Below are 10,243 nucleotides of genomic sequence, written 5' to 3'. Positions count from 1 at the left end.
AGTATTTTTGAACTGAATCACTCATCTAGTTAGTTCAGCCATAAAGGAAAAAGTCTCTAAATCTGTTCTTGTGGCTCTTTGTTTAGATTCCCTTGAGGAAACAGAAGTTTGAGAGCCCAGGGCATGTGAGACTCTCTCAGATCTACCAGGGACTAAAGGTTAGCGGCCCCAGACATAAGCCCATCTTGGTGTCATGCACAAAAGCTCTAGGCTCTTTGACTTGAAGGGAATCTCAGAGATGAAGTCTAATACATTCATTTCTTAGCTGAGGAAAATTAAAGGCCAGGGATATTAAGTGATTTGCCCAAGATCACAGAATTAGCAGAAGACAGCCATAGGTCCAGTCTCCTAACTACTTTCTACCAAGCGGCAGCTGAGTGAAAGACCCCTGCCCCAATCAGGCTGAATAGTATAAATCCAAATTCAGAAATTCAGAATCAACAAGGTTTTAGTCATATAACCCACATTAATTTGTCTATCGATATAACCCAGCAATACTAGACACTAAAATCAGATGTTCATGAGACCCAAAGCCTTTTTTAAAAACTCCAATGAATTAATTCTACAGACCCAACTTCTATCTTTTTTTATCCCTTTCTTCACTTTCTGTATTATCCAAGGCCTGTGGGATATCTCACCAACAGAGGTTATTCTCTCGTTAGAATACAAGATTTCAGATGTATAACGCCCACCAGTCTCCTGGCTTGAGTTTGGCTAATTATTTCTGTGGGATTTTCATTTGTTTGGCTGTTAAGCTAGGAATGTTCTGCTTGTCTGCTGGCATTTTTTTTTTTTTTTTGCCAGCTCTTTATAGAAGGGTTGGCCTTTACTGACTCGGGTAAAATGACCCTCAGTTGAAGCGGGGGGGCGGTCAGAGACTGAAAAACACAAGACTATACTGACTCTTCACTCTAGCCTTCTTACTCACTCTACTATTTTCTACAAACTCCCTCAGTAACTAACCAAAGATCAGCCTTATGTTCATGCTATTTCAGAAAGAAATGAAAAACATTCAGAGAAGTGGAGATAAGAATAATCTTGCTGATGTGGAAAGGTTCTATCTTGCTTTTGATTACAGCCAAGCTCAAGTTTCTTGAACCACTTATGCCACCTGGTGGCCAGCCCAGATAACACTAATAAAACCTAAAATTCATGTGTTAATATCTCAATCTGTATTGTATTACAACAAATCATACAGGAAGTTGAGGCAACATGGGTTGAAAGAGTTGATTATACCACCCTCGTCTCTCAATACTTTTTGTGACGTAACCGATTTTTAGTTTTTGGGAAAAATATATTATCAAAGAAAACAATACAAATGTTTTGCACTTCCAAAAAAAATTTCCCTTTTCACCAACCGCTCACCAAAAATATCCCAAACCCAACGACTCCAGTCGTACAATACATGTGCAAAAAGGGGCTTTAATTCATAAGTAAAATCAATTTTATTAGTAAGGCTCTTTCCACATGTCCAAAGCAAACAATTAATGAATTCCAGGGAAAACCACCTATATACAATGAAATTAGAAGTATCTCAGGATGACAAAAAATATACAAATATGTACACCCATAATCACCGCCGCCTCCGAAAACCTGAAAGGAAGGGAAACCAAGAATGAGGCAAAGGACAGTTGGAAAAGCTAAAGGGACAGGAAAACAGGACACCTAGAGGGAAGGGCTCACAGGGGTGGGGTCTCCTAGGCAGTACTCTGAATATCTTCCCAGGACAAAAGACGAGAAGTAGGAATAAAATTGAAATGGGATAATGGTTCCTTCAAGTGACACTTTATCAGTTCTATTTAGGGAAGCCTGAACAGGAGCTGTGGGACCTTAGAGGTAGAATCCAGAGATTCATTTTGTGAATGATGCTGATTTCCAGCTCAGGAAAGCAAAAAATAAAAGCCCACCTAAGGAGATTATTGCCCAGTATGGAAGAGATACTACAGGGCTTGGTGAGACCCAGAATGGCAAATCCAAAGAGATTCAATTTGTACTCCCCACCTTGCACCTGATCACCTAAGTCCCAGCAGTTCACTGACCTTTTTTCTTCCGACCTTTCTGAGGTATCTTCTTCCGCTTCTTAATAGGATTCTGATCCTGGAGACAGATGGAGAAGTGATGGAATGGCACTGTGGTTCTGAGAGCCAGCATCCCTTCCCAAGTTCCTCATGGTAATAAGCCCCACATACATTTTGCTGAAAGCATGAAAGTCACATCCTACTACAACCATATCTCAACCTCACCTCATCAAGATGAGCAGTTCCCCCTGTCAAAGCACTGATGTCACTGAAGTGTGTAAGGGAATGAAGTTGTGAGCTCATGACATTTGCTCGTTTTCGCCGTCCTTTCTCTCGCTTACTGACGCTCAAACGCACCATCATGCTCTCCTCATAGTTAATCCTGCCAGAGAAAGACAGTTTCCAGCAGGCTCAGACCATGGAGATGGAAAGCTCCAGCCCACAACCTGGGCCCAAGTATCTACTCATCTCTTGTTCAGGGAGTTCTCAAGAAGTTTCACAGCAGATCAACATAGTATTTAGTAAGGACATATTGAATGCTCAATACTGAGCTTCCTCAATGAAATGTGCTCTGTGCTAGAACTTCCCTCATGCTAGATATGAATCCATAGCCTATCCATAATATTATTTAAAATATTACACCAAAATTTTTTTATTTCAGCTCTATAAGCAGGTTTCCCTAAACGTGTCCTTTCATGCAAATCCATCAACTGCAAAGACTGCACCTGAGCAAAGTTGACGAGTCTGTATTCAATTACACTGCTTTTCTACTTTCCTTCCCTGAACTTATCTAGCACTCACAATGTCACTATAAAAACCTACCTTTATTGCCTTCTGCACAAAAGTGAGAGCTGTGACAGTGAAACACAGAATCTTAAAGTTGTACTATGTGGAACTGCATATATTCCTCTTTGTACTGCTTTTTTTCCCCTCAAATCTCATGTCGAATTGCAATGTACTGCTTTTGCTTTGAACTAAACAGTTGGGGTAAAAATTTTCCTAGTTCCTATCCTGTACTCCAAACTCCTGATTCTTAGAAACTATCATCCCAAAGTTTTCACTCCATTTTCTATGTAACATTAATTCTCTTGGTACCAAACTTAGTCACATTAGTCTAAAGCATGAGGACAGGACTCTAGAGTGTAGGAATAATTTCTAAGGCAAGGGCTCAGACCTGTGTTGGTCCTCCTGACTCTGGCGGGTAACATGGGGATGCCGAGCATCACGGATTTCCTCTGGAGCATCTGAGTACTGCTCCTTAAGTTCACGAATGACAGAGCTGCTCAATGCCCGTCTCTTGGCTCGTTCTAGACGCTTCTTCTCCCGCTCAGCTTCTGTTTCATCTACATGATGAAAATAAGCAGGGTTATCCAAGAACAGAGAAAAGAAGAGAAACAGTTCATGCTGAGGAGGCAGCAGCCAAAGTTCATACCATAATGTACTGGAACCAAGCGTGGAGGAACATATTTCTTAGACACTCCCTTCACAGATTTCTTCCCTGAAGCCTCAGACTGGCCATCTTCTGCTTCATCTTCCTCCTCATCCTCAGAGCTCAACTACAAAAGAAACGATGTCTGCAAATTTAGGAAGCATTCATGAGGTAAGTGAGAAGAAAACCCAAAGCTGGAGTACCCTGGGGAGGTGGGAATATAAAAAGGGAAAAAAGGGAATCTCAAACTCAGCATTCTAACACACAAGTTGGAAAATCAAGTCCTAAGAGAATCCCAGGGGATCCAGGATCACCAAGAGGCTCATCTAGGTATAGATGCCTCAGAAAAAAATCAGGAGAATAATACAACCCCTTACCTTGCTCATCATATTGCTGGGATGAGGCTTAAAACGAAGTGGGTCATTCTCACCTGAAATAAATAACCCAATGAATTTTACAAAATTTGGAACTTTCTGATGGTCCCCACAACTTCATGATGGTCTCCTCACTTACTAAGGCTGCCTGTCACTGCAGTCTTGATCAGCTTGTCAATTTGATACTTCAGCTTTTGGTCCAAGGGACGAAGCTTTTCCAAAACCTACAACATGGTAGTTAATCAGGATTATATTTCCTTCCCAAAATGAAGCACACACCAGAGTCCCAATATTAAGGTGCCACATAAGGCACCTAAAATATGTACAAAGTAGAGCAAATGAATGGAAAAATACCTTTTCTCATTTGGTTTCCTTAAACATGAGAAGACTCACTTAAATGAGAGCTACTGTGTGATACCCTTGGAGCTCAAAATTTAGAAACCTAAAACTCCAAATGCTTCATACCGTGCGAATCTCCACCAGTCTCAAAACTGCATCATGTCCCTGAAGAGATCCTCCTGAGGCTTTGTCCAGAATGAGGTGAGTCAAATCCATAAGGTACATGAGCAGCAGCTGGTCTTTCACTTCCAAGAAGCTGAGACCCTGAGTTGAACAAAACAGAAAGAAAAACAGATTTGGTTTTAGCCAAAGAACCAGATGAAAGCCTAGGGTAAACAGGATGTTTTTACAAGTTCGAGATTTTCCCAATCAGTTCATATTAGGTATCTGGAATAGTCTCAAGAAGTAGCTATGCCTAAGATGGCCAATGAGAAAGTTATGCTAATACAAGAGAAACAACGCTCAGAGAATTAATAGAAGACAATGAGAAGAGGAAAATCAATAAACTACCCTCCCAAAAAAGACTATAACAGGGTTTCTCAATCTCAGAGCTATTGACATTTGAAGCCAGAACATTTTTTGTTGAGGGCTGTCCTGGGCATTGTAGGTTTCCAGCAACATCCTTGGCCTCTTCCCATGGATGGCCCCTCCAAGCTCTAACAATCAAAAATGTCTCCACAGACTGCCAAGTTTTAAATTAATTTTATCAAAGTAATTACCAATTTCCCCCCATACAATGGAATTATATGATACAGGTAAAAACAATGATTTATATATAATGACATCGAATTAAATCCATGTCACCACAAGTTGTAGAAAGTGTAATATGACTTCAATTGTGAAAGTGTGTGTGGGGGGGGCGGATATGATGAATACATTTTATACACATAGAAAAATGTCTACAAGACAACACACAAGTAACTGCTACCCCTAGGGTGAGATGAGGAAAAGGAAGAAATGGTGTACTTTAGACTGTGAAAAAGTGTTGCATATATTATTCTTATAATTTTAAAAATCTCAAAAATATTACCACAGTGGTTATCTCAGAGTGGTGATTATACTGATTTTTCATTTTTTTCTTTGGGCTTTTATGTATCTTCCAAACTTCACAGCCCTGAGAAAACCTAGTTCAGAGAGGTTAAATACTTTGGCCAAGATAACACAGTAATACAAGTAGAGCTAAGATTCAAACTCAATCTGACTCCAACACCTCATCCCTGGATGTCTTTAAGCCAACATGCTAAGCTCTTGAGATCAACACTACTGTGGTATAGAAGGAGAGCAAAGGATTTAGAGTCCACGAACTGAGTTTAAGTTCTGAATTAGGTGTTTGGTAGTCAAATATTGAGTAAGTCACTTAACCTTGTGACCTCAGTCTTTTTTTTTTTTTTTTTTTTGAGATGGAGTCTCACTCTGTCGCCCAGGCTGGAGTGCAGTGGCACTGTCTCGGCTCATTGCAACCTCCACCTCCTGGGTTCAAGTGATTCTTCTGCCTCAGCATCCCAAGTAGCTGGGACTACAGGTGCCTCCCACCACGCCCGGCTAATTTTTTGTATTTTCAATAGAGACGGGGTTTCGCCATGTTGGCCAGGCTGGTCTCGAACTCCTGACCTCGTGATCCACCTGCCTCAGCCTCCCAAAGCGCTGGGATTACAGCCGTGACCCACTGCGCCAGGCCAACCTCAGTCTTATCAGTAAAATACGTACAATATTTCCTCCCTGCCACAAAGAATAATTATGAGGCTCAAATAAGATAATGTGAAAGAACTTTGTAACCTATAAAGCACCTAGTAAAAGTCTTTGGTCAAAAAGATAAGTTAATATGTATTTGTTCAATAAATAAACAAATATACAGTGATCTAAGAAGGCTGCTGGCAACTCATCCATCTCCAAAAGGCACTGAAATGGTTCAAGGCATGGTACCCAAGGCCTGGTGTGGTGGCTCACACCTGTAATCCCAGCACTTTGGGATGCCGAGGTGGGTGGATCACCTGAGGTCAGGAGTTTGAGACCAGCCTGGCTAATATGGTAAAACCACGTCTTTACTAAAAATACAAAATTAGCCAGGAGTGGTGGCGGGCGCCTGTAATCCCAGCTACTCGGAAGGCTGAGGCAGGAGAATCACTTGAACCCAGTAGGCAGAGGCCGCAGTGAGCCAGGATCATGCCACTGCACTCCAGCCGGGGCGACAGAGGGAGACTCCATCTCAACGAAACAAAACAAAACAAAAAAGCATGGTACCCAGGACAAAAACAGGTAAGAATTTGAGAAGCAGGCTCTTCCGATGTGCTTGGGCATTGTCAAATTCAAACTGAGCTACAAGCATATGAGAGAAAAACAAAGATTTAAATTTTTTTTAAATAAAAATGGACAATAAGAACATAAGTGAATGATAAAGACAAGAAGGGAATATATTTTGAATGCTGTTTTTAGTTATCTTTCTGTAAGCACAAATCTGCTGTAACTCCTGTGCTTAAAACTCCTTCAGTGACTCTTATTACAATGATTTTCATACTTGTATTTACCCATAGAATATTTGGCTTAAATATCTTAGGACAAAAGCTCAATATATAAAAACAGATAATACCAGAGTTTTCCAGTTAAGTAGGGATGAGAGGTCCAGAGTTGTTCTTCCACATTGCCCCCAACCAATAATCCCTGAGAAGGTTCTACCAGACCTTAATTTGAAAACTACAATATTTTAATTGTTGTTGTTTTGTTTTTTTCAGATGGAGTCTTGCTCTGCTGCCCAGGCTGCAGCACAGTGGCATGATCACGGCTCACTGCAACCTCTGCCTCCTGAGTTCAAACAATTCTCCTGCCTCAGCCTCCCGAGTAACTGGGATTACAGACAGGCACACGCCACCATGCCCGGCTAATTTTTGTATTTTTAGTAAAGATGGGGTTTTGCCATGTTGGCCAGGCTGGTCTCAAACTCCTGAGCTCAGGTGATCCATCCGCCACAATCTCCCAAAGTGCTGGAATTATAGGTGTGAGCCACCTTTTCTTCTTAGCCTGGCCTTTTTTTTTTTTTTTTTTTTTTTTTTTAGACAGTCTCACTCTGTTGCCCAGGCTGCAGTGCGATGGTGCAACCGTGGCTCATGGCAGCCTCGACCTCCTGGGCTCGACTGATCCATTCACCTCAGCCTCCTGAGTAGCTGGGACTACAGACACACACCACTGCACCCAGCTAATTTTTTTTTATAGAGACAGGTCTCACCACATTGCCCAGGCTGGTCTCAAACCCATGGGCTCAAGCAATCCTCCCACTCTGGCCTCCCAAAGTGTTGGGATTACAGGCACATATTTCAATTTTAAGATGCACATCGTTTTCATATTTTAACATCTCTGAAATCAGGATGCATGTTTCAGTCACTGGCATCTTGGTATTATGTCATAAGCAATTTTTTTTTTTTTTTTTGAGACAGGGTCTTGCTCTGTCACCCAGGCTGAATGCAGTGGCACAATCACAGCTTACTGCAGCCTCAACCTCCCAGGCTTAAGCAATCCTCTGGCCTCAGCCTCCCGAGTGGCTGGGACTACAGGCACATGCCATCATGCCCGGCTAATTTTTAACTTTTGTAGAGACAGGGTCTCACTATGTTACCCAGGTTGGTCCCGAACTCCTGAGCTCAAGCGATCCTCCAGCCTCAGCCTCCTGAAGTGCTGGAATTACAGGCATGAGCCACCATGCCCGGCCTGTCATTTTTTCTTAATATATACAATAAGTGATATGTCCCAATTAATAAGTGTCTTAGATTAGATGAAATCTGAAAGTAACTCCTCAGTTGGCCTACAGTAATCTTCAGAGTGACTACTTTTCCAGTCTTATTTCCTACCCCCACCACACATAACACAGAAAGTACATCCTATCACAAAAATGACTTACTCCTTTCCCTTATCACCATTACTTTCAGGCCTTTGTGCCTTTGCACATGTTCCTTCTTTCTGTCCCTCCCATTTATTCCTCAAAATCCTATCACCTCCTCTGGGAAGCCTGTCCTGAATCCCTCTGCTATTCTGGCAGTTAATTAATCACTCTCTTTGGCTGGAGACTCATAACTCTGTAATGTGACTGCTACTATTAATACTTACATCTATTGCTTTGCTTCTTCTTCCCTCTAGACTTCTGCACAGAAACTGGATCATATTTATGTTTGAAGCTCGAGCACTTAGGATATATAAGACACAATAAACATACAATGAAAGAACTACTGAGAACATTAAGTCAGGGGATGCTTACTGTTTGAGTACATCTTACCTTTTCTGTAGGATAGGCACCAGCTTGAACTTTTTGTGTCAGTGATTTCACTTGTGCAGTTACAGCCATCACCTGAAATTAGCCCAAATAAAACAAGTGACTAGACTATATCAAATCATGTCTGCAAACTGTGAAGAGCAAAAGCTAAACAATGCCACCTAAAAATTATCTGAAACACTGTCTAAAGTATAGTACTATCTTCTCACTTCTGGGAAAGCATCGGAGAGATGGTTCTTCAAAAAGTTAAAAAAAAAAAAAAAAAACTTTCCACTTCTTAAAGAAGAGACCATCTTTTACTGAACCACAAGGAGGAGAAAAGGACTGAGAGAGTAGTGACTGAAGGACTGTAATTTTGTTTGTACTAGTTGAACTTACAATGCATAGAACTACACAACTCCCCGACTTATGACTTAATTTCCACTTTACGAGGGTGTAAAAGGAATATGCATTCGGTAGAAACCGTCCTTTTCTCGTGATGCTGGGCAGCGGCATCAAGCCTAAATTTCGACTTATGAGGTTTTCGAATTACAATGGGTTTATCAAGCCATAACCTCCATCGTTAAGTCGAGAAGCATCCGTATATAAGTGTATATTACCTGGGCACCCAAAGGGCAAGTCATGTTACCATTCCAAGCACTGGTTTCCTTAGCTATATGAGTAAAGGAAAACTATTCAGATAATTTCTTTTTGGAGTTTCTTGTATTCCCTTGGGTGCAGAATCAATTACTTAGAATTCTGGCGTGAAAAGGTTTTGATTACATCATTTTACTCTTAAGATTTTTGGAAGCATTCACGTATCTCAATCACCAAAGTTTTGAGGTGAAGCACACAAACTCAAAGCCAATCCGTGACTAATTTATTCCAGAGGCGACACTACTCACTTGCTCCTGGAGATTTTTCAGAAGTGTCACGGCACTTGGCAGGTCTGACTCCAGCACCCCCTACAGAAGGGAGAGGAGGCGTAAAGAAAAGTCATTCTTTCCTCAGGATTATAAGAAAGCGGAAAGTCTAGGGTGGGAAACTGCCCTCTCTCTGTCAGACACCCAGACTCGGGGCCTTCACACTCGGGTTCACAGACTCGCCTTAAAGCCAGCCCCTTGGGTTACTGGACAGGAACGGTAACTCTAGGGAGGCTGCCTTCCTGAAGCAACTTTCATCACCACCCTTCCCTGGTACCAACAGTTTGCCTCCAGCCGCTGAAGGCAAAGGAAAACTCCACAATAGCTACGCGAGGGAGAAACCACACCAAACTCACCAGCGCCGCCATCTTCGCAAAGCCCACCCCTTCCGGTTTCGTACTTCCTGAGCGCTAAGGGCTTCTTGATAGATTTGATAGACAACTGCCGCTTGCAAATCTAAGCCAATACGAATAAGGGCTCTCTCACTTCCGCCCCCAACAGGATAAACGAGAGGAGGAGTCTGATCTGGCCAATGGAATAAAGGAACTGGCTAAATTCGTCAGACTCAGAAAGAGACGTCAGGACGAAAAAAAAAAGCACTTGGCAAGGAGCGTGTGATTGGTAGACTGAGTAAAATGATTGACGGCAAGCCAATAAGAGACAGGCAAATAATTGATTGACAGTTGGAAGGACCAATAGAAAAAAGGAATTAGCAGAGCGAACTTAGCGCGTATTGGCTCCCGTCTGCCGCAGCACCCAGAGTCTTTTTTCACGGCACTTTTCTTGTAGTGCCTGAACCGGCCGCTAGGTGATGGGCCTCGGCTTTGCTTTGCGGTGTCGACATTGCAGAGCCGCCATTGCTGGCTGCTCATCCAACAGCCACCGCGCCAAATGCCTCACAGACCCGGTGGCCCTGGAATCGA

General features: G+C 42.2%; 1 protein-coding gene across 1 annotated transcript; it reads right to left on the bottom strand.

Annotated features, from left to right (window-relative positions):
* Window positions 1-1,421: 1,421 nt before the first annotated feature.
* Window positions 1,422-9,766, bottom strand: NGDN (neuroguidin). Its single transcript, XM_003808084.6, has 11 exons — window positions 9,677-9,766; window positions 9,303-9,362; window positions 8,422-8,493; window positions 4,287-4,424; window positions 3,961-4,045; window positions 3,825-3,877; window positions 3,451-3,574; window positions 3,193-3,361; window positions 2,244-2,400; window positions 2,040-2,097; window positions 1,422-1,593 (listed from the first exon to the last, which is right to left on the bottom strand). Exons 1-11 carry the CDS (start codon window positions 9,686-9,688, stop codon window positions 1,574-1,576), a joined length of 948 nt encoding a protein of 315 aa, XP_003808132.1. The 5' UTR covers window positions 9,689-9,766; the 3' UTR covers window positions 1,422-1,573.
* Between the last annotated feature and the right edge of the window lie 477 nt (window positions 9,767-10,243).

Source organism: Pan paniscus, chromosome 15 (genome assembly GCF_029289425.2).
Source record: "Pan paniscus chromosome 15, NHGRI_mPanPan1-v2.0_pri, whole genome shotgun sequence".
In the NCBI taxonomy this organism is placed as follows: Eukaryota; Metazoa; Chordata; class Mammalia; order Primates; family Hominidae; genus Pan; species Pan paniscus.
The sequence above is the reverse complement of the archived record's forward strand: the minus strand, read 5'-3'. Positions and strand labels throughout refer to the sequence as shown.

Excerpts from the sequence above, each read along its gene's own strand:
- NGDN (XM_003808084.6), bottom strand. Across the intron at positions 4,425-8,421 it reads GTGCCTATCCTACAGAAAAG|GGTCTCAGCTTCTTGGAAGT; the intron begins GTAAGATGTACT and ends TGTTCAACTCAG. Across the intron at positions 2,401-3,192 it reads AGTCAGGAGGACCAACACAG|GATTAACTATGAGGAGAGCA; the intron begins GTCTGAGCCCTT and ends TTTCTCTGGCAG.